Here is a 24,081-nt window from a genome sequence, read left to right as displayed (position 1 = left end):
TAACCAGCCCCTTTTATGGGGTCTCCCAGGATCACACCCACCAACCTGGTCACACGCAGGGGGAGGACGCTCCAGACCAGGTGTGACAGGAAGTCCTCCTGGCTGTGGAGTAACACCCTTGTGCTGGTCCCGGGGGGAAGGTACCGTTGCCGTAGTCAGAGTTCACAAGATGAGAGGCGAGGTCCGAAGTTGGGAGCCGGGCGGGAACAGGAACGCTGGAAGGTCAGGAGCAGGAGGCCGGGCAGGGAACAGGAACACTGGAAGGTCTGAAGCCAACAACGATGTTGCTCCCACAACCTGGGACCGGGCTGACTGACCTTTATCTTCTTCTAAGGCCAGGGGTGGTCCTGGCCCCCAGGAGCCCTGCCTCTTCTGGCCTTAAGGCGAGCACTCCTCCTGGGAGCAACCAGTTCCCTTCGCCTCTCTGCCCTAAGCCTCTGCAGTTCAGGAGATGCCGAAGGGTTACTGGGCCCTGGAGGAGGCTCACCTGTAGACACTGAGTCCTCAAGCACCTCTGGGGCCAGAATGGTTTCACCTGGTGCCTGCTCCTGAGGATCTGACACAGGTGCAGGCTCCTCAGAATCTAGGCCTTGCCCCAGTTCAGCCGGCCCTGGAGGTGGGGACTCCTGTGCAGGCTGGGATTCCTCTGGTTCAGCCTCTGAATCGGAATCCCAGGCCATCACAACCCTTCTGTGTGTCCACTCTGGGCAAACAGGAAGTGTTGTACTTGACTGCTTGTGTTACATACCACAAATGGGGCAAATGCCCCTGAAGAAAACTAGCCCAGGGTGTTCCGTAGCCAGTATCTGGGGGTGGGAGAATTGAAAATCTTGAATGGAGATGGAATGGGGTCTCCTGGAAGGAACGCAGACTGGCAGAAGTGTGCCACACTGCCATGTTACGTTGCAGGTCCCACTGCAGGAGGCTGGCAGTGCCATCATACTTTAATGTTGTAAACCTCCCTGTGATCTTTCAATAAAGGGCCGCACGTAAATTTAATACCGTATTTTTTGCTCTATAAGATTCACCTTTTCCCTCCTAAAAAGTATGGGGAAACGTGTGTGTATGTCTTATGGAGCGAATCCAGGCTGCGCAGCTATCCCAGAAGCCAGAACAGCAAGAGGGATTGTTGCTTTTGCTGCGCAGTGATCCCTCTTGCTGTTCTGGCTTCTGAGATTCAGAATATTTTTTTTCTTGTTTTCCTCCTCCAAAAACTAGGTGCGTCTTGTGGTCTGGTGCGTCTTAAAGAGCGAAAAATACGGTAACTAATATTAATGATCACAATCATGCCGTGCCTATGAGCTTACTGTGGGTATTGGCTTTGCCAAAGGTGGAGTCAAGAGTGCCAGGCTAGAGAGGTACCTCAAGGCAGTTTTCGATGTTTCAGGAGTGGCAGCTGTCTGTGTGTGAGGCACAGCCCTTGCTAACAAACTAGAAAAGAGATGGTGTACTAGGAAGCTTGCTTGCTTGAATTTATATTCCGCCCTGTATCCGGAGGTCTCAGGACAGCTCACAGAACACAAAACCACAATATATATATACAAAATAAAAACAACAACCCAATTACCACCCCCAACCATGTTTTAAAAGGGCATCAGATGCCAATCAAATCCACCAAAGGCCTGGTTAAAAAGGAACGTTTTTGCCGGGCACAGAAAGGTGTATAATGAAGGCGCCAGGCGAACTTCCCTGGGGAGAGCATTCCACAGATGGGGAGCCGCTGCAGAGAAGAGCCCCGTTCTCGTGTTGCCACCCTCTAGACCTCTTGAGAGGGAGGCTTGGATCCCTGCTGCGATGGGAAGTCCCTTTCTCTGGTGTCAGCTTGCTTCTCTTTTTTTTTAAATAATATTTTATTAAGTTTCTTTTCTTACAAACACAGATATAAAGCTTAGAAAAAAAGAAAAAAGAAGAGTAGATAAAGAGAGAAGTATATAGATAAGATCCAACTTTCCATAATGTTTTTCACAATCCAATTGGACTTCCCCACATCCTCCAAACCCTGCGTTCCCTGTGATAAAAACATCAGCAATTTGTTACCTTGTTTCATTACTTATTATATCTTTCAATTTGTCATGTTTCTAAGTTCATAATTGTATCCCAATTCTTATAAAGTTAAATAAACATGATAAGCTTGTCTCATGGTTCCGCCTTTTCTTTCTTATACCTTAATTCCGAATTCACCTCATCCCGTTAGTGAAGCTAGATTTTCTTAGTCATGCATTTTTCTTAACATTCATACAGCTTATAATATTTTTGCAAATAGTCCTTGAATTTCTTCCAGTCCTCTTCCAGTGTTTCCTCTCCCAAGTCCCGAATTCTGCCAGTCATTTCAGCCAGTTCCATATAGTCCATCAACTGCGTCTGCCATTCCTCCAGCGTGGGTAGATCTTGTGACTTCCAATACTTTGCAATAAGGATTCTTGCTGCTGGTGTCAGCTTGCTTCTCATGTCATGCCAGGTGCACTCCCAACATGTGCGAACATGGAAGCCGCTGCATTCAGTCCTGGGATGACTTCACCTGCATCTGCGACTTGACGGGCTACAAGGGGGAGACCTGCCACACACGTGAGGCCCTGAGGATGGGGAGGGGAGGGGAGAGCTTGAGGTGCTGACCACACGAGCGCTGACCACTCACTTCCTTCTTAAACCTTGCAGCCGTTTACAAGGAAAGCTGCGAGGCCTACCGACTCAGCGGCAAAGTGTCTGGAAACTACACCATTGACCCGGATGGCAGCGGGCCCCTGAAACCTTTTTACGTCTACTGTGACATTCGAGGTATGGGGGAAATGTGTGGGATACTGGCCTTTATCAGGAGGCGTTCAGTGCAGGGTGGAATAGGCACAGCGGTGAAAATAAAAGGGAGCCTTGGAGTTTATGCAGAGAGCAGAGCCATCGTCCCTGAGCAAAACAAGCGAGACTCTACCAATATATTATTTAGATGCCCAAGCAGCCCAGGCACTGTGCAGAAACTGTTGAAAGAGAATATGTCAGAACTTGAAAGCTTTACAATAGAAATCTTCAGCTTGTAATCTAAATTTTGCAAAGGGGTAGTGTATCATTTTTATGTGCTGAATATCGGCAAGCAACGCCCTTTCCTTTCCTGGAACGCTGCTTTTCTGTATTGTTGCTGATTTATGGAATGTGGCATCGCATGAAAAAACATTACCGGTTGTATTTTGCTGCTCTTCTAAATAGCAACAAGTGTTGCGGCAGAGAGCGCTTTTAAAAAAAGGCAAATGGAAAAGGCCAGAAGCATAATGGAGGTGAGAGGTGTTGGGGACTGGCTGGACCAAAGAGGGGTGGTGGGAGCCCCAAGGGAAACCCCAGAGGAGGAAGGATCAGAGCCTGGGGATTGGTGGTGGGACACTGAGGGGAGGTCAGAGGGAGAATTGGATGCTGAAGGGACAACAGGGTTTAGTGAGCAGGAAGAGCCGGTGACAGGGAGCAGTTCAGACTCAGAGGATGAAGCAGAGGAGGGGGGTTCAAGAGGCTGCTGAAGAATCCAGGGAGTCTCCCTCTTCAGCTGCCACAAGCTCCCCTCCCCGCTGGTCTCCAAGAACACGCAGGATAATAAGAGCAGAATGGAGGCCAGAGGTGCACAGACGCAGTTTGAGACTGCTTGGGAAACATCTGGGAGAGGAGGAGCCTTAGACGGGGTGGAGGGCAGGGGCCTTCAGTCCTGGCAACTGCCCGGGCAAGACCTACTGGGAATTGTTGCTGAGTTGTATGCCGTATCCTTGAATAAGGAGTTAGCTTCACGGGCAATTGCCTCTGCCTCTCTGTACTGAGCTACATCAACTCGAACCTTGACAAGTTGCGGCACCCGGTGCGATTCCTAGCATCTCGAAGTAGGGACGGGGTTACCCAGGCTGAAATCCTGCCTACCAGTGTAGACAGCACCAGGCTAGGCCAATCGATCACTCAGCTTTCGTAAGGTCTTCTGCTGCAGGCTGGCTCTGTAGGCTGGCTACAGAAAGGCCTCTCTGCCTGCCCTCGAAGGGTTTCCACAGCCAGCCCTGCAGGCCACTGTCTCCATTGCATTGGGAGGGGGCAGTTGTTTTTCCTGTCGCACACTCATTTTGCACCCTTTCTGCCTTCCAGAGGACCGGGCTTGGACCATCGTCTGGCACAATCGATACTGGGTCACACGAGTGACCGGTTACAGCCCTGAAAGGCCTTTCCTGGGCACTGTGGACTACTGGAACGCCTCGTGGAGCGAGGTGTCGGCTCTGGCCAATGCCTCTGAGTACTGCGAGCAGCAAATTGAGTTCCGCTGTTACTTCTCTCGCCTGCTCAACACCCAGAGTGAGTGACCCGGTAGATGGAGCTGCACGGCTGCACCCTCGGGTGCTGTGTGGGTTTCGCTTTTAGCACCTGCTAAAATTCGAAATTTGCTAAAATCCAACCATTCCAGGTGGCTTGTTTTTGTTCTCCCTCTTCTCCGTGGTCCCTGTGCAGGACCTGAGTTTTTCTCAAGTGGGAAACTTCTAAAGTTAGGCTCAGGTTTTCGGTGGGTACATTGCCTCACCTTCTGTGCCATCGTTCCCCAAGTTGGTGCCTTCCAGCTGGTGCTGAACTACAATTCCCATCATCCCTGGCCATTGGCCATGCTAGATGGGGGTGATGGGCATCGGAGATGGAGCTCTGTGTGCAGGCAGCCACTGAGAAGGACTGTAAAGGTAAAGGTATAGGAACTCCTGACCATTAGGTCCAGACATGGCCAACTCTGGGGTTGCGGCGCTCATCTCGCTTTATTGGCCGAGGGAGCCGGCGTACAGTTTCCCGGTCATGTGGCCAGCATGACCAAGCCGCTTCTGGCGAACCAGATCCTTCCCGCCAGAGTGGTACCTATTTATCTACTTGCCCTTTGACATGCTTTCGAGCTGCTAGGTGGGCAGGAGCAGGGACTGAGCAACGGGAGCTCACCCCATCGCGGGGATTTGAACCGCCGACCTTCTGATCGGCAAGTCCTAGGCTTTGCTGTTTAACCCACAGCGCCACCGGCATCCCTCCCAGAAGGACAGTAGTTCCAGGTAAACCACCTGTTTCTTTCAGTTGGGTCCAAGGGCTGAGCCAAGCCCTGGAATGCCACCTGTTCCAACACCTCTCTTGAGCCTTCAGATGATTCACTAGCAGGCTCTGTGAGATCTCCCTCTGACAGGCTCTCTCGTTCTTCCTTAGCTGGGATGCCGCTGAGCTTCTGGATGGGCCGAAACGAAGAGCGCCATTACTACTGGGGGGGCTCTCCCCCAGGGCTGGGGCGCTGCGCTTGCGGCATGGATAAGAACTGCGCCGACCCCCGTTTCTACTGCAACTGTGATGCGGACCATGCCATGTGGTAAGAGAGAAGGCGGCCCTCGTCCCTCCAAGGAGGGCCTTGGGGGGTCATGGCAGTGGGTGCGAAACGTATATCCCTAACTGATAGCGGGCCCAGTTTCCCACAACCATGGTGTTACGTACTGAAGTTCTCACCTTGGGCCAGCAGGGGGATACTGTAAATAGTTCAGGTCCACATGCAAATAAGGGATCGAAAGTGACGCTCAGTGATTGGATAGTTACAGAAAGTTGTTACAGTTACGTTGTACTGGAGCTCTATATAAGCAGGCTGGCTGAACCCTTCAGTTCTGTTCCGTTCTGGCCTCTTAAATAAACAAGAGCTGTTTGAAGAATTGCTGTGTCGTCTGATATGTTCACCCACAACTTAACACATTGCTCTCTCTCTCTCTCTCTTCCAGGCGGGTGGATAAAGGGCTGCTGAATTTTGTCGACCATCTTCCAGTCACGCAGGTGGTGATCAGCGACACAAACCGCACCGGGTCGGAGGCCCAATTCTATGTGGGCCCGTTGCGTTGCTATGGCGACCGTGAGTAGCGGCCTGAGGATATGGATGCCGTTCCCTCATGTGTCTATCGGAATGGATGGACGGCCCCTGAGGGAAGACGGGATGGGGCTCGCACCCATTTTACGTGCACTAATAACGGACTTCCTACGATTTGCAGGCAACTCTTGGAATACCGTTTCTTTCGTCCGAGGAATGGCTTTGATCTTCCCCACCTTCCAAGTCAACTACAGTCTGGATATCAGCTTCTTCTTCAAGACTTCTGCCCCCTCTGGCACTTTCCTGGAGAACATCGGGCCGAAGAACTACATCCGTGTGGAGCTTAACAGTACGGAATCGTCATTGAAATGCCACTCAGTATTGACCCAGAGTAGATCCCAATGTATAGTTAGCAGAGTAAGAACTTAAACACATTGGAGGATTCCCAAAAAATAGACAAGAGGCAATTATATTTCATCCAGCAGAGCTTTACTGCTACTGAAGGCAAATGAGTATAATGGTCACAAATCCAATACATTCAGGATTGGCCCTGTCCGTAAGAAATCCAGTTGCAGAAGACTTACAATAACTTATAATAAGACTAAACCTTAATACTATATATACTATGTACAGAACACCACACCAGAAGGAAGAGAGAAAGTGGAACTCAGGCTCCTTCTGGCCTCTTATTAGAGTCAGAAGAGATAAGAGAACCAGTTTAAACCAGCTGTATTCAGCTTCTCTGAAGGAATAACCCAAACATCATGAAGTTTCTTTCACACAGAGAAGCTTCCAGAAGCTTCCAGAACCCTCTTAAATTAAGTAAAATTGGAAAGATCTCTACACATCAGATCAATACTTTCTGTTCTAAGAAATGCAAACTGACAGGAATTGAGGGCTCGAGACAGTGGGAGTAGTCCGAGAGGCCTTCTTAGACAGATATTGAATATATTGGCACTTTGCCCAATCCCATGTAGGGCTCTGTCCGCATGGTACATTTGAAGTGGTATCAAGTAACTTTAAATAAGCATGGATTCCCCCAAAGAATTATGGGAGCTGGCGTTTGTTAAGGGTGCTGGTGGTTCTCCCCTCACAGAACTGCAGTCCCCAGAGTTTCTTGGGGAGAGGGATCGACTGTTAAACCACTCTTGAGAATTGTAGCTCTGTGAGGGGAATAGGGGTGTCCTAACAACTCTCAGCGGGTGGCGCTGTGGGTAAAACCTCAGCGCCTAGGACTTGCCGATCACATGGTCGGCGGTTCGAATCCCCGTGGCAGGGTGAGCTCCCGTCGTTCGGTCCCAGCTCCTACCCACCTAGCAGTTTGAAAGCACCCCTAAGTGCAACCAGAGTCGGACATGACTGGCCCGTACGGGCAGGGGTACCTTTACCTTTAACAACTCTCAGCACCCTTAGCAAACTATAGTTCCCAGGATTCTCTGAGGGAAGTCATGTCTGCTAAAAGTAGTATGATACTGCATTAAATGTGCAGTGCAGATGGGCCCTAACACTGTTAGAAATGTGAACGAGATGGAGAACTAAGGATGTATTGCTTGGAAACTGAATCTTGAGTCATCTAAGTAATATTATTAATAATAATTAATTTAATTCTATCATTTGTACCTTGCCCATTTGACTGGGTTGCCCCAGCCACTCTGGGTAAAAAGGTAAAGGGAACCCTGACCATTAGGTCCAGTTGTGACCGACTCTGGGGTTGCGTGCTCATCTCGCTTTTACTAGTAAGTTATTAAAAACACAGTAAAACTTCAAACATTAAAAACTTTCCTATACTGGGCTGCCTTCAGATGTCTCCTAAAAGTCATATAGTTCTTTATCTCCTTGACATCTGATGGAAGGGTGTTCCACAGGGTGGGTGCCACTACCGAGAAGGCCCTCTGCCTGGTTCCCTGTAACCTTACTTCTTGCAGTGAGGGAACCGCCAGAAGGCCCTTAGAGCTGGACCTGTGTCCGGGCTGAACGATGGGGGTGGAGACACTCCTTCAGGTATATAGGACCAAGGCCATTGAGGACTTTAAAGGTCAGCACCAACACTTTGAATTGTGTTCCAAAACATACTGGGAGCCAGTGTAGATCCTTTAGGACTGGAGTTACAGGGGGGCTGTAGGAATTCATCAGGGCTACGGTCTCCGAAAAAGACATGCCACTCCCTTTTGTGCCTATACTCAGCAGGCAGTGAACCCAGGAAGAGGGAGGTAGCATTATTTAGGGCCCCCCAAAGCATAGCTGTCTGAAGGGGCAGAGACCCTCCCTCCTGGTCAGGGCCGTCTTAAGCATATTCGGCGCCGTAGTGCAAAGATCCCTCCAGCGCCCTACCCCCCGTTTCCCAGAGTTGTCAGCCATTTTAGGGGGGGACCCCAAAGTTGTTGACCTGTGCTGCTGCCCTGTGCTGCTCAAGCGCGGCTGGGCATTGGCTCCCGCGGCAGGATCATAGTGTGGGGCTGGGCAGTCGGGCGTGATGGGGGCAGCACGGGAAGCAGGTGGGGGTCTTGTCCAGGCAGGGAGAGGCAAAGTGAGCTGGGCCGTCCACATCGCCGCAGCAGAGAAGCGCGCTCACTCAGCCGCAGTCTCGCTGTCCTTGCTTGGAGAGGAAGGGGGTGGGAGGAGAGAGCATGACTGGAGGGGATCGGGCAGGGGAAGGAAATGTGGTTCATGTGAAGGGGGTGCAGAGGTGATGGGGGCAGTGGGAGGAGGCAGACTCCGTGCAAGGCGGTGGAGAAGGAGGGAAGGGCGCTGGGGGCAGCGGTTGCAGCGTGCAGCCTCAAGCGCAGGGATCTTTTGAGGTAGAGTAGACGAGGGGAGCGGGACGTTGGTGGCGCTGTGGGTTAAACCACAGAGCCTAGGACTTGCCGATCAGAAGGTCGGCGGTTTGAATCCCCGTGACGGGGTGAGCTCCTGTTGCTCTGTCCCAGCTCCTGCCAACCTAGCAGTTCAAAAGCACATCAAAGTGCAAGTAGATAAATAGGTACTGCTCAGGTGGGAAGGTAAACGCCGTTTCTGTGCGCTGCTCTGGTTTCGCCAGAAGTGGCTTAGTCATGCTGGCCACATGACCCGGAAAAACTGTCTGCAGACAAACACCAGCTCCCTCGGCCAGTAAAGCGAGATGAGCGCCGCAACCCCAGAGTCGGCCATGACTGGACCTAATGGTCAGGGTCCCTTTACCTTTACCTAGATGAGGAGAGCAGTGGTAGAGTCACGTTTATGATGCGCAGAGCTTGGGATGCAAGCACATACCACGCAGCCGAGGAGATGGTGTGTTGCGGAGCCAGGAGAGAGAGCTCTCGACTGCGGGAAAGCATCCAGAGCCTTCCCGCCTCTGACGGGTGCTGGAGGCGCGCAGACACCAAGCCCCCGCTCCGCCTCGGTTACCTCCCTGCTCTCCCCTCCCCGGACTCTCCGCTTGGCGCCCTGGCTGGCCGCGCCACTACGCCCAATGCTCCTGGAAGGCAGCTGTGGTATGACACTTCTCCCCTTCTGCCGTTTTCTAGCTACCCGAGATCTGGTATTCATATACGACATTGGCAACGGGGACGAGAACCTGACAGTTCACCGGGACATGCCCTACAATGACAACGAGTGGCACGAGGTCAGGGTGGAGATCAACGTGAAGCTCGCTCGGATGCGGGTTGACCGGATGCCCTGGGTTGTGCGAGCGGCCCCTCCCCAGACCTTCATTCACATGAACCTGACGAAGCCTCTCTATGTGGGTGAGTGAGGATGGGCAGGGTGGTGTGAATGAATGAAAGAAAGAAAGAGGGAGAGAGACCCTATTGGACGACACCGTCAGAGGTTCTTTCATTGTTGATAACCTCAAACTAGAACCAGGCTCAATACAGCTTACTCATCAATATGAAAAAGCTCAGTCAGCTCAGTTTTGTAACTGGCAAAATCTCATTTTTTTTTGTGGGTGGGTGGTGAAAATCATCTTCGCCATCCTCTTCATTTTATTTGTTAAAATCTTTATTTCCATAGTTGTAGGTTCATTTTTTAAAAAAATATTTTTTATTTGATTTTACATGTAAAAAGCTATCACATTACCAAATACATCACTATATATAGAGATTTCTCTGAATCTCAAAACTCCCCCCCCATCCCCTCCATGGGTCCTGTTGTCAACATTTATAACTGCATATTATTCCATAATCTACATTTCGTATCCATAGTGTTTGTTACCATGTTTCCATCTGCTGGCAGTGGTCTCCTAAATAAATTACAATTTCCCCCCATTCTTTTAAAAAGTTCTCGTCCAGCTTCAAAGGCAACGGACATTACAAAAACACCTTGCTGTTTTCCACTGGGACCGGAACACTTAAAACGAGCTTGCCTAGATCCAGCAAGGCAGCTGTTAATATTTTCATTTCTTGTCCCCCTTTCTTAGGCGCTGCCGAATACTACCTGCGCCCCTTCTTGGGCTGCTTGCGGGGCCTGCGCATGAACGGGGTCACCCTCAACTTGGAGGGGAAAGCCAACGAGACGGAAGGGGTGCTTGTGAACTGCACCGGGCATTGCCGGAACCCTTTGGTGCCGTGCCGGAACTACGGCACCTGCCTGGAGGCCTACAGCCACTACACCTGCAACTGCTCGGTCTCTGCCTTTGAAGGACCTTTCTGCAACCTGGGTGAGAGCCCTAAACAAGTCTGGAGGGTTGAGGTGAAGTGGCGAGGCGAGGAGGGGGCAGAATGGAGAAGGCACGGCTGATTTTTCCCCACCTTTGCTGCATCAAGCAGTTGGTCCCTTACCTTTCCCGCCCCAACCTGGCCACAGTGATCCATTCGACAGTCACCTCCAGGCTTGACTACTGTAATTCGCTCTACGCGGGGCTGCCCTTGAAGCTGACCCAGAAACTCCAGCGGGTGCAGAATGCAGCAGCGAGGCTCCTCACGGGGTCTCTGCCATGGGAGCATATTCACCCAGTGCTTTTCCAGCTGCACTGGCTCCCGGTGGAGTACAGGGTCAGATTTAAGGTGCTGCTTTTGACCTTTAAAGCCCTTCACGGCCTGGGACCCTCTTACCTACGGGACCACCTCTCCCGGTATGCTCCACAGAGAGCCTTAAGGTCCATAATTAGCAACACCCTAGAAGTCCCGGGTCCTAAGGAAGTTAAATTAGCCTCAACCAGAGCCAGGGCCTTTTCGACACTGGCTCCGGTCTGGTGGAACGCTCTGTCTCATGAGACCAGGGCCCTGCAGGATCTGATTTCTTTCCGCAGGGCCTGTAAGACAGAGTTGTTCCGCCTGGCCTTTGGCTTCGAAACAGTTTGATTCCCTCCCCCTCTTTCTTTTTCCTTTCTCCTCCTGTGAAGAGGCTGCATCTTAATGTTTTGATGTTTTAATGTTGTAATCTTGTTTTTAAGTTGTATTCATTCAACCTGTTTTTATTATTGCTTGTTAGCCGCCCTGAGCCGGGCCTTGGCTGGGGAGGGCGGGGTATAAATAAAATTTATTATTATTTTTTGATTATTATTTTCCTTAGGCCTTTGACTCTCCGCCTAACCGTTGCCGTGTCCCCCCATCTATCCCCTTTTGCAGACATTGGCGCCTACTTCGAGCAAGGCACCTGGGTGCGCTACGACATCATGACGATGCCGTTGCACGTGGTCCGGGAGTTCTCCAACATTCTCCACCAGCCGATTCAGCCGCTCCCCGGCTACAACCTGACCAGGGAGGATGTGTGGCTTAGCTTCCGCACCACTTCGGCCCCCGCCGTCCTGATCTACGTCAGCACCTTTGTGCACGATTACATGACCATATTGATCCGCGAGGACGGTGAGCATCACGGGAGCTAGCCCCGGGGCCCTCCGAATCTGGCCTCTTTCTTGTTGACAACTGTCAGAGCTGCCTCCAGGTCCCAGCTCACAGAGGACCAACGCTAGCCGGTAGTAATGTGCAAAAGTCTTTATTGAGGTTCAGTTTCCATTTACAAGCCGCAGCGTGCAGCCCTACGTCTAGACGCTAGATCGGCGAAGCCCTGTCTGAGTCTCCACCCCCTGTACACCAGTTTAAGACCCTAGCCTTACTCCACCTTTTCCATTGCTCCTTTCTCCTCTGGGTCCTTCTGCCCCCCGGTGTCTCCTCCTTCCTGGACTCTTCTGACGCTGATCCCCCGGACTCCTGCCCCTCCTTTCGGCGGGCTTTAGGACCTGGCTCCCTACCCGGGCTACCCACTGTGCCGCTTGCCTGTACATTTGAACTTGGCGCGCGCGCCCAGCTTCCAACTTTCCTCTCGACCGTTTCCTCGCTCTCCGATGGAGGCGTGGTCAATCCTGACTCATCTCCTCCCGCTGGCGGTGAGCAGCCTGATCCCGATACCTGGGACTCCTCCTCCTCCCTACTGCTCTTTGGTGGGGAAGCTGGTCCCGATTTCCAGCTGCTGCTCTCTGAGTCCCCTCTGGTCCCTTCTCCCTGGGGTGTCCCCCTTGCTCTGACGATGGGAGCCCCTTTCTGTGAGTCTTCCGATTCGCTGGACAGACTCAGAGACCTCGGACCACTGTCATCGCTTACATTCCCTTCGGATTCCTCCCCTTCGCTCTCCATTTCCTCCCTTTCCTGTGCCTCTGCTCCTGAGCCCCTGACAACAACGCATCTTGCCATATGGCGTCGGGATAGTTCATAGAATTGTAGAGTTGGAAGGGATTCCTCCCAGGGGTAATCGAGTCCAGCCCCCCTGCAACGCATGAATCTTAACTACAGCATCCACAGCAGATGGCCTAATAATAATAATAATAATATATTATTTATACTCCGCCCATCTGGCTGGGTTTCCCCTGCCACCAGAATACAGTAGTACCTCGGGTTAAGTACTTAATTCGTTCCGGAGGTCCGTTCTTAACCTGAAACTGTTCTTAACCTGAAGCATCACTTTAGCTAATGGGGCCTCCTGCTGCTGCTGCGCCGCCAGAGCACGATTTCTGTTCTCATCCTGAAGCAAAGTTCTTAACCTGAGGTACTGTTTCTGAGTTAGTGGAGTCTGTAATCTGAAGCGTATGTAACCACTGTACTAAAAATGCGATTTGCTCATTGCAAACAGCTGGAAGTAGGTAAATTTTGATAATAAATCTGCTTTGCAGTGGGGGTTGAATAAATTCAATTGCAACTGTAGTTCCAGATTTGCCATGTTTGTGATGAGGGTTGTCTTGGAAATGATGATTCCTCTCCATATGTCCTGAGGGAATGCCAAATCATTAAAAACGTCCCCAAGCAGGGCTGTCTTCAGATGTCTTCTAAAACTCAGATAGTTGTTTATTTCCTTGACATTTGGTGGGAAGGTGTTTCACAGGGTGGGTGCCACTACCAAGAAGGCCCTCTGCCTGGTTCCCTGTAACTCCACTTCTCACAGAAGGTTCTTGGAGCTGGACCCCAGTGTCAGGGCTGAATGATGGAGGTGGAGACACTCCTTCAGGTCTACAGGGCAGAGGCTGTTTAGGACTTTAAAATTCAGCAGCAACACTTTGAATTGTGCTTGGAAATGTACCAGGAGACAATGTAGGTCTTTCAGGACTCAACACTGAAATGTTCAAATGTTTCTTTGGTTGTTCTGGCCACGCTTGCTGTCGCACCCCTTTGAGAGCTCTTGTTTCAAAGTAACACCATCTCCTCCTTGCCGTCCCCTTCTACCTGTTGCCGTTTCCCTTGCAGGCATCCTGCAGCTGCACTACCAACTGGGCGCCCTCCCTGCCATCTACCCCCTGAGCACACGCTCTGTGGCCGACGGACAGCCACACAGTATCAACGTCACACGCGTCAATCGAACGTTGTACACACAGGTAAGGGGGCCCCTCTTGCTGCACGAGTGGGGAGGGGGCTGCAGAAAGGCGTCGTGCGGCGGAAAGGACCTGGAGCCCCCCTGATGTTGCTTGGCTCCCAGCTCCCATCAGTCTCAGTTGAGTGATGGAGGCCGCAGTTCAGCAATGCCTAGAGGACTACACATGGTCTTCACCTCTGGCCCTGTGGCTCTCTCACTGTCTGGAGGGAGGGACTCTCGGGAGAGTAGCCCAGCAGCTTTCTGCTCTGCGGAGTGTGGGCCCGTTGGTGTCATGCGCACAAATGGTTAAATAATGCAGTGCTCGGCTTCGTGTCTCCAGGCACACATTCCCAGTGTCTGGAAGTTCTGAGATAAGGTGCCAGGTGCGCTGGGTTGCCATAGCAACACTAGCAAGGCCAAGTGTATGTCTTGCTGAGTCATTTACCCTTCCATTAGTCCAAGAATGCCTAGGTGTAGAAACAGGTATAACAGGCATTGTTTTTATGATGTATGCCATATTGTTCTGTCCTGTCTGGATACTACCCTGTTTCCATGGGAGTGTCTGACTCTGCATGTGAGGAAGAGGCGCTGCGTTTTATGCAGCAGCGTCACCTAGCAGGGAGATAGTGTTACCAGATCTCTCTGTACATATGTATCTTGACTTCAGAGACCAGAAGAACTCTATATAGTATATAGCTGGGGCTCCACGTACTCTGCTGATATATCAAACTGGTTGTTGAGGTGTGGGGAACACAACCTTCCACAAGTAGCCCACAGGGCCTGGGACAGCGCTGGGAATGGCTGAGTTATCCACTGTAAAATAATAATAATACTAATAATAATACTACTACTAATGATGATGATGAGGATGTTAGTATTATTTATAGCCCACCCAACTGGCTGGGTTTCCTAGCCACTCTGGACGGCTCCCAACAGAATATTAAAAACATGATAAAACATCAAACATTAAACACTTCCCTAAACAGGGCTGCCTTCAGAGGTCTTCTAAAAGTCAGAAGGTTGTTTATTTCCTATACATCTGATGGGAGGGCGTTCCACAGGGCGGGTGCCACCACCGAGAAGGCCCTCTGCCTGGTTCCCTGTAGCCTCACTTCTTGCAGTGAGGGAACCACCAGAAGCCCCTCGAAGCTGGACCTCACATCCGGGCAGAACAATGGGGGTGGAGACGCTCCTTCAGGTATACTGGGCCGAGGCCGTTTAGGGCTTTAAAGGTCAGCACCAACACTTTGAATTGTGCTCGGAAACGTACTGGGAGCCAATGTAGGTCTTTCAGGACCGGTGTTATGTGGTCTCGGCGGCTACTCCCAGTCACCAGTCTAGCTGCCACATTCTGGATTAGTTGTAGTTTCCAGGTCACCAGTCCACTGTTCTCTGTGAGGGTATCCTGATCAGCCTTATAGTATATCTTCTCTCTTCTTCCTTCCTTTAGTTGGATTATTATCCAGTCCAGGTGTACCAGCTCTCCCTCTTTGTGGATGGCAGACTTGACTCGCCCAAGGCGCTCTATCTCGGTCGTTTCATGGGTGAGTGAGAGTCGTGGGTCCTGTCCATTCTTGGCATTGATTGTCCCATGCCCAGCTCCTTGGATGGGCCAGTCAGCCTTCAGCTGCCCTGGCTCCTTCCAGTTACTTTGGATTCCCAACCCATGGCAGTGGCCAACATCTAGAAAGCTCCAGATTGAGGGGGGTGCCTGCTCCACATAAACTCACCCTGACATCCAACTCTGCTTTGCTTTTAGGCCCACAAACATAGTTCTCTCCTCCTTCCACTTCCAAATTTCTGGATTCCGCCCTGTCCCTCTGTTGTCCTCTTTCCCCTGTGTTCCTGGAGACCCCCATTCCTTCTAATCGCCAACCCGGGAGTGCCTATCAGTTCCAAAGCAAAATGTGGCCACCCCAAAATGAGGAGATGGCCTCTGCATCCTCAGGGGCTTCCCTTCGGTATATGGAAGTTTGTTGTTTTATATATATGCCCGATAGGGAACTGTGAGCTTCGATACTTAACCGTATTTTTCGCTCTATAGGACGCACTTTTCCCTCTCCAAAAATTAAGGGGAAATGTGTGTGCGTCCTATGGAGCGAATGCAGGCTCCTTGGCTTCAGCGATAGCAACGCAAAGCCTCCAAAGCGCAGAGGGAGTGTTCCCTCCGCGCTCCGGAGGCTTCGCGTTGCTTTCTCTGAAGCCTGGAGAGCGAGAGGGGTCGGTGCGCACTGACCCCTCTCGGTCTCCAGGCTTCATGGATAGCCGCCTGAAGCCTGCGGAGCACAGCGCGAGTTCCCGCTGTGCTCCGGAGGCTTCAGGTTCCTTTTGCTGAAGCCAGGAGAGCAAGACTCTCCTGTCTTCAGCAGAGAGGGAGAGCTGCGCAGCTCCCCTTCAGCGAAGCGGGAGGAGAAATGGAAGGGGCTCCGTTTCTCCTGCCGCTTCGCTGAAGGGGCGCTGAGCAGAGAGGGGGAAATTTTTCCCCCCTGTTCTCCCCCTCCTATGGTCCGGTGCGTCCTATAGAGCGAAAAATACAGTAATAGAATTGGGTGGCAGCCGAGTCTGTAAGAGGAGAAGAAGGGTTCTGTCGCAGAGGCCGGCACCCTGGGGCCTCCTCTAAGTCAAACGGAGAACTCGTTTCTTCAAAGAGCCGCCATCGCCCGAGTGCCTCTGCTCTTCCATTTCCCTCCTGCCCCCCCTTTTCACGTCTTCTCCTTCCACCCCACTTTCTGCAAGCTCTCTCCCCCCCACTTTCCCTTCTCTTTCCCCCTTGTTGCATCCGTCAAACACAGACCTCTCTGTATGAACATTGTGTAACGGGGCTGAAAATGATTTTGCAGGTTCTGGGCTGAATAAATTATGCAGATCATATGAATTTTGCATGCGCGTCCTTAATTTGCATAGCATGCCCTTCTGTCGCTAGGCGGGGAAAGGAACAAAGAGCCCTTCTCCCCCTGGAGTGCTGCCTTACTTCCTGCCAGACATTGACTCCTAAGCCTGTCCTTACAGATCTCAAGGCTTTTTCAAAAACTGATATGGCTGACCGTTGTCAGCGTTTCTGATTTGAGGTAGTTTTTATATTATCTCATTGAAAAACCTGTTTTATTACATACATTTAAACCCATTGACACACACACACACACACACTTTTTTTTTCTAAATTACATTTCAAAATATTCATTTCAACAACCATAAATCAATGACTTCCCTCCTTCTCTTTCGGTGGTTCATTTTGCATACTATAAATATAAAGGGACCCCTGACCATTAGGTCCAGTCATGACCGACTCTGGGGTTGCGGCGCTCATCTCGCTTTATTGGCCGAGGGAGCTGGCGTGCAGCTTCCGGGTCATGTGGCCAGCATGACTAAGCCACTTCTGGCGAACCAGAGCAGCGCACAGAAACGCCGTTTACCTCCCCGCCGGAGCGGTACCTATTTATCTACTTGCACTTTGACGTGCTTTCGAACTGCTAGGTGGGCAGGAGCAGGGACCGAGCAACGGGAGCTCACCCCGTCGCGGGGATTCAAACTGCCAACCTTCTGATCAGCAAGTCCTAGGCTCTGTGGTTTAACCCACAGTGCCACCTGCGTCCCTTTTGCACACTACACATCCCTGCATATTTTACACTAAACCATTCAGTAATCCATTTTTACATCCCTCAAAACTTATTTACACTGTTGAATTTATCTTAACACTACCAGCGTTTTTAAATGAACACAAATTTCACCCAGATATTCAGTGAACGTTTTCCAGTCTTCTTTAAACGCGCGTTCTTCTTGTTCTTTTATATTCTATATGTTAAGTCTGCAAGCTGCTTGCATTCCATCAATTTAAGTTGCCATTCTTCCTTGGCTGTGGCCTCGCTCATTTTCCAAGACACTGGCCGTGGTAGTGGCATACATAAATAGTCTTTTTTGACACCTGGGAATTTCCCTCTGAATTATCCCCAACAAAAAGGACTCTGGGGTTTTTTTGAGGGAGGAATGTACTTAAAAATTTTTTTTTCCAATTCATTATATATCATTTCCCTGATTTGGGGTAGTTTTGAGGGGGGTTAGGGTTTGAGGGGTTGCTGAGAAAGAACCTGGCGTCTGTTTAACCCTGTCCTGCTCCTCTTGCCTTCCATGGTCCACAGAGACGGGCCTGATTCACCCGGATATCCAAAGATACAACACACCGGGCTTCACAGGTTGCCTCTCAGGAGTGAAATTCAACAGCATTGTGCCTCTGAAAACCATCTTCCGGGCCAGTGGCAAAAATCCCATCCGACCCTACAGCATCAAAGGGCGGCTGGTGGAGTCCAGCTGTGCCTCTATGCCCAACTCTTACATCCAAACGCCACCGGAACTTGACCCCTGGTACATAGACCCAGGTAAGGTAGCATTTATGGGGAAGGAAGGGCTGGGGGCAAGACTGTCCTTACTTGGGGGCGAGGAAACCTCTTAATAAATTTAATAATAATAAAAAATGTTATTTACACCCCGCCCTCCCCGGCCAGAGCCGGACTCAGGGCAGCTAACACCAATAAAATCACAGTAACAACATAATGGGGCGGGGGGGGGGGGGAGGAAACAACTAATTTAAAATACAGGTTAAAATGGAGCCTCATTTTAAAAGTAGCCCATAGATCAAAACCATAAGCAGAGGGCCACATAAGGGTCAGACTGAGTCCAAACCAAAGGCCAGGCGGAACAGCTCTGTTTTGCAAGCCCTGCGGAAAGATGTCAAGTCCCACAGGGCCCTAGTCTCTTGTGACAGAGTGTCCCACCAAGTCGGGGCCAGTACTGAAAAGGCCCTGGCCCTAGTTGAGACCAATCTAACCACCTTGCGACCTGTTGTCATTTGTGGACCTTAAGGTCCTCCGCAGGGCATACCAGGATAGGCGGTCCGGTAGGTACAAGGGTCCTAGGCCACATAGGGCTTTAAAGGTCAAAACCAGCACCTTAAACCTGACCCTGTACTCCACCGGGAGCCAGTGCAGTTGGTAAAGCACTGGATGAATGTGATTCTGCGGCAAGGACCCCGTAAGGAGCCTCGCTGCGGCATTCTGTACCTGCTGGAGCACCCCTAGCCTTCCTTCAAGTGTCCAAGGTGATGTTTGGGCCAGAACCCCTGGACTAATCTACACTGGTGAGTTAAAACATTATACAAACAAATTGGTTCCCGAACGCCGCAAACCTGGAAGTAAGTGTTCCGGTTTGTGAACGTTTTTCGGAAGCCGAACGTCTGACGTGGCTTCTGTTGAGGGCAGGAAGCTCCTGCAGCCAATCAGAAGCCACACCTTGGTTTTTGAACCGTTTCAGCAGTCAAACGGACTCCTGGAACGGACTAAGTTCGAGAACCAAGGTACCACTGCAAATGCGTTATCAACATGTGATACCAGAGGGCGCTGTCGTCAATGTAAAATTGCATTGAGAGCTATATGTTGTTTTATTTTGAGCGTTTTTGCAATCACAATTTAAATCACTAGTCAATAAGACTTGATTTAAATCTTTTTTTTTTAACAGAAAGACTCATTATTGCTGGCATCATCTTAATATTTACAACTAGAGGAAGGTTTCATTTTAAGAAATTATTGTGAGGTTTAATGTTAACTGTTTATATTTGGACAACTTTTTTGCTGTACTTTATTGGAAGGAGATAAATAATCATTTCCTTAATAACAATTTATTTAACTAAAACAATAACATATAGCGTATGTATCCATGTTTGTTAACTGATGTGGTTAAACATTTTTTTAAAAAAAACTTACGAGTTTTAGCTCACATGAAAAGCTTAAAACAAATCCTTATTTCCTGATGAATAGCCTTTGGCCTATAATGTAACTTAAATAGAAAACTATCTTTAGAAAGAATTTCCCTCCAAAAGCATTTTATCTTAAAAATCTGATTTAAATGAAAAAAAATCTGATTTAAATAAAAAATCCAATTCTATTTTTTTAAAAATCCAATTTTTTAAAAAATCATTGATTTTTATTCATCCTGGTCCTCTGTGTCCTTCTAGTTGACTTCCTGTACATCCACGACGACGGCTGGATCGCGATCATCATTGGAGGTGAGTGTGAGACCAAGAGGGTTGCTAGGAACTTTGGCCCAAGAGCTGCACCATGGCAGCTTTGAGAGCTCAGATTTAGATGCTGACTGTGGCCTACCGTGCTACAGCCACACCTAAGAACGGAGGAAGCCACAGGGTGCAACGTCCAACCACAGGTCCACCTAAGGGCATTGCCCGTGTCAGTTAGCAGTAGCCCCCCAGGGTTTCAGATGTGGAGGGGGGGCAATCCCAGCCTTAACCGTTAAAGCCCTAAACAGCCTCAATCTAGTATACCTGGAGGAGCATCTCCACCCCCATCTTTCTGCCTGAGGTCCAGCGCCGAGGGCCTTCTGGCGGTTCACTTACTGCAAGAAGCCAAGCTACAGGGAACCAGGCAGAGGGCCTTCTCGGTAGTGGCACCCGCCCTGTGGAACACCCTCCCAACAGATGTGAAAGAGAACAACTACCAGACTTTTAGAAGACATCTGAAGGCAGCCCTGTTTAGGGAAGCTTTTAATGTTTGATGCATTAGGTAAAGGTAAAGGGACCCCTGACCATTAGGTCCAGTCGTGACCGACTCTGGGGTTGCGACGCTCATCTCGTTTTACTGGCTGAGGGAGCTGGTGTACAGCTTCCAGGTCATGTGGCCAGCATGACTAAGCCACTTCTGGCAAACCAGAGCAGCGCATGGAAACGCCATTTACCTTTCCGTCGGAGCGGTACCTATTTATCTACTTGCACTTTGACGTGCTTTCGAACTGCTAGGTGGGCAGGAGCAGGGACCAAACAACAGGAGCTCACCCCGTCGCGGGGATTCGAACCGCCGACCTTCTGATCGGCAAGTCCTAGGCTCTGTGGTTTAACCCACAGCACCAGCCACGTCCCCGTTTGATGCATTACTGTATTTTAATATTGTGTTGGAAGCCGCCCAGAGTGGCTGGGGAAACCCAGCCAGTTGGGTGGGCTATAAATAATACAAACAATAATATTTATTATTATTTTGATGATGATGATGTTGTGGAGAACTCAGCCATTCCCAGCACTGTCCCAGCGCTATTATTATTATTAGTAGTGGTAGTATTTATTAATTATTATGATTTATGAATTATTATGAATTATTATCAATTATTATTGTTGTTGTTGTTGTTATAACTGGAGAAGCTGGGAGTTGAACCTGGCACCTGCAGGCAACCCAGATGGTCTACCAAGGAGCTATGGCCCTGCCCATGTGTAGCCTTGCTTCTGGGTTATTTTCGTCCTCCCCCTTCACTCTCGCCTTTCTCCCTCAGTGATTTTCTTCCTGCTCCTGCTGCTGGCGGCCGCTCTCCTCTTGATGTACCTGCACCATCACCGCTACAAGGGCTCGTACCACACCAACGAGCCCAAGGCCATCCAGGACTACAACAGTAGTAGCAGCAGCGGTGGGGGCGGTGGTGGCAGCAGCAGTGGCGGCGGCGGCGGAGCCCCTCCCGTCCCGCCGGTGAAGCCTGCCGCCTCGCGGAAGGATCAAAACTTGCCGCAGATCTTGGAGGAGTCCAAAACCGAATAGCCGACCGGAGCCAGGAGCGCCGATTCCTCCCTCCGCTGGTGCTGGCTGCAGCCTTTTGGCAAGACCAAACCCGAACTGCCAACTGTGCCACTTTCTGGGAAGCCGACCTTCTCCTCCCAACAGCCCCACTGCGAGACGACGGCCCTCCTGGTGCCTCTGCCTTGTTTCACCTGCACATCCTGTGGAGTGTTGCTGCATCTTCCGATTGGATCCAATTCCGATGGGCAGGTGTCAATCAAAGGTCCCCAGCCCGAGTTTTTTTTTCTTTAATAGCCTGATTCTCCCCAGTCCCATTTCTCATCCCTTGATCAGGTTGGTGCCTAAGAAGATGCCCAAATGATACCTGAGGGTGGTTGTTCCCCGACCCCCAGAGCTATTAAGTCTCTCTGCACTCCTGTTTCTGGACCGCGCAAAGTCTCCTTTGGAGTAAAATTGGGGTGGCAGAGGTGACGCGTGACAGGCTGTGGCAAGCAGCCCGTGCCCGGACTTCCTCCAAGCCAAACTCCACAGATCCTTGCCGTTTGAAGAGAGACACTGGACGGTCAATATTGCACTTTCTTCTTTTTATTTTGTTTTTACGGAACAAGGGAAAATGCAACGCAATATCCATTCTGGCCTTTTCACGCGTGACTCACTAGCACATAGTCTTCCTGCTTAATTGCTTAGCATTTAATTAAAAAACAAAAAAAGCCATTAGTCGAGCCATGCAATATAGCATATTTTAGATCTCGGCACGTTATATTGTGCCCTGAGAGAAATCCAATGTGCAATGTAGGTACCTGCCTGCCAGTATATATATATATATAAATATATATAAATATAAATATATTTCTGTGTGCAGCTGCAGCGCATGGAAGGATCACTCGCACTTTGCTACCACTTTGCTGCTTTCGTAAATCAGGGTTTTGAGAATTTTAAGATTCTTTCTACCTTCCCTTCTTCCCTTTTAGTTGTGGGTTATTAGACAGACTAGTTTTTTTATTCTATCGGTTTGTATAAAAAACACAAAAGCAGAAGTCTGATGTTCTGTTTTTTCCAGTGAAGTGATGTCGTCTGTGTGGTCTGTAGTTTGCTACTTCGGGGAAGGAGGTTTTGCTCTTAGGTAACTCTTCCGACCCTCTTCCTCCCCCTACCTTTTGAAAAGCTAAGTTCACTCGTGAAATGTTAAGAAGATAAAAACTGTGTAGCAGATGCAAAATGGATTTATTTTATCCAAAAGCCCGGGGCTATTCCTGAGCGGTTTATTTTTTCTAAGGAGCTGTTTGTCTGGACAAAACGTGAAGGTTACCTAAATAAATAAATGTAAAGAAAGTTAAGTCAGGGCGATGACGACGTGAGCCTGTGTCATTTTGTGGGGAGGTGATGGTGTGAAGGCTGTTTGTTCAAAAGTATCTAAATTATAAATTGAGATTTAACAGGTAGCCCTCCAGCGGTTCTCAACCTGTGGGTCCCCAGATGTTGTTGGACTACAAATCCCATCATCCCTGAGCTCTGGCCTTGCTAGCTAGGGGTGATGGGAGTTGTAGTTCAACAACATCTGGGTGCCCACAGGTTGAGAAAGGCTGCAGGCCTAGTCCAAGCAACCACCAGCATTGTAACTACAGTGGTACCTTGGGTTAAGTACTTAATTCATTACGGAGGTCTGTTCTTAACTTTAAAATGTTCTTAACCTGAAGCACCACTTTAGCTAATGGGGCCTCCTGCTGCCGCCGCACCGCCAGAGCACAAGTTCTGTTCTCATCTGGAGTCTGTAACCTGAAGCATATGTAACCTGAAGTGTATGTAACCCGAGGTACTGTACAGCCATGCGGTGCAATCATTGAGGGCGTGTTAAAGGTAAAGGTAAAGGGACCCCTGAACATTAGGTCCAGTCGAGACTGACTCTGGGGTTGCGGCGCTCATCTCGCTTTATTGGCCGAGGGAGCCGGCATGCAACTTCCGGGTCATGTGGCCAGCATGACTAAGCTGCTTCATGACTTCTGGCCATTTACCTTCCCACTGGAGCAGTACCTATTTATCTACTTGCACTTTGATGTGCTTTCGAACTGCTAGGTTGGCAGGAGCAGGGACCGAACAACAGGAGCTCACCCTGTTGCGGGGATTTGAACCGCCGACCTTCTGATCGGCAAGCCCTAGGCTCTGTGGCTTAACCCACAGCGCCACCCGCATCCCGAGGGTGTATTAGGATGGTTCAAAATCTCCACTGTTGCAAAGTTCCTGCTCTAGACTCACGTTCCTTTTGCACATAGAGAATCATAGAATCATAGAGTTGGAAGAGACCAGAAGGGCCATTGAGTCCAGCCCCCTGCCAAGCAGGAAACACCATCAGAGCACTCCTGACATATGGCTGTCAAGCCTCTGCTTAAAGACCTCCAAAGAAAGAGACTCCACCACACTCCTTGGCAGCAAATTCCACTGTTGAACAGCTCTTACTGTCAGGAAGTTCTTCCTAATGTTTAGGTGGAATCTTCTTTCTTGTAGTTTGGATCCATTGCTCCGTGTCCGCTTCTCTGGAGCAGCAGAAAACAACCTTTCTCCCTCCTCTATGTGACATCCTTTTATATATTTGAACATGGCTATCATATCACCCCTTCACCTCCTCTTCTCCAGGCTAAACATGCCCAGCTCCCTTATCCGTTCCTCATAAGGCATCGCTTCCAGGCCTTTGACCATTTTGGTTGCCCTCCTCTGGACACGTTCCAGTTTGTCAGTGTCCTTCTTGAACTCTGGTGCCCAGAACTGGACACAGTACTCCAGGTGAGGTCTGACCAGAGCAGAATACAGTGGCACTATATGTTGGGGTGAGAACGGCAGCAGCAACCCCCCCCCCCATCTTCAAAGTCTGTTCTTCCGTTTTCTGCTGCAACTTGTACTTTTTTTTATTTTAAAAAAGGTCCTCATGAAAATTCATCAGGTGTTGAAGAG

General features: G+C 50.0%; 1 protein-coding gene across 1 annotated transcript in view; it reads left to right on the top strand.

Moving 5' to 3' along the window:
* CNTNAP1 (contactin associated protein 1) overlaps positions 1-22,472 on the top strand; it is a 40,719-nt gene extending 18,247 nt beyond the window's left edge. Inside the window, exons 11-24 of the mRNA XM_081883811.1 lie at positions 2,459-2,565; positions 2,656-2,775; positions 4,102-4,305; positions 5,182-5,338; positions 5,736-5,863; positions 6,000-6,167; positions 9,322-9,540; positions 10,212-10,451; positions 11,362-11,598; positions 13,468-13,595; positions 15,024-15,117; positions 17,710-17,946; positions 19,578-19,628; positions 20,897-22,472. Coding sequence (XP_081739937.1) covers positions 2,459-2,565; positions 2,656-2,775; positions 4,102-4,305; positions 5,182-5,338; positions 5,736-5,863; positions 6,000-6,167; positions 9,322-9,540; positions 10,212-10,451; positions 11,362-11,598; positions 13,468-13,595; positions 15,024-15,117; positions 17,710-17,946; positions 19,578-19,628; positions 20,897-21,156 — 2,350 coding nt within the window. The 3' untranslated portion in view covers positions 21,157-22,472. The remainder of the gene's footprint in view (positions 1-2,458; positions 2,566-2,655; positions 2,776-4,101; positions 4,306-5,181; positions 5,339-5,735; positions 5,864-5,999; positions 6,168-9,321; positions 9,541-10,211; positions 10,452-11,361; positions 11,599-13,467; positions 13,596-15,023; positions 15,118-17,709; positions 17,947-19,577; positions 19,629-20,896) is intronic.
* The last annotated feature ends 1,609 nt before the right edge of the window (positions 22,473-24,081 follow it).

This window comes from Podarcis melisellensis, assembly GCF_964234715.1.
Source record: "Podarcis melisellensis genome assembly, chromosome: 13".
Taxonomy (NCBI): Eukaryota; Metazoa; Chordata; class Lepidosauria; order Squamata; family Lacertidae; genus Podarcis; species Podarcis melisellensis.
The sequence above is the reverse complement of the archived record's forward strand: the minus strand, read 5'-3'. Positions and strand labels throughout refer to the sequence as shown.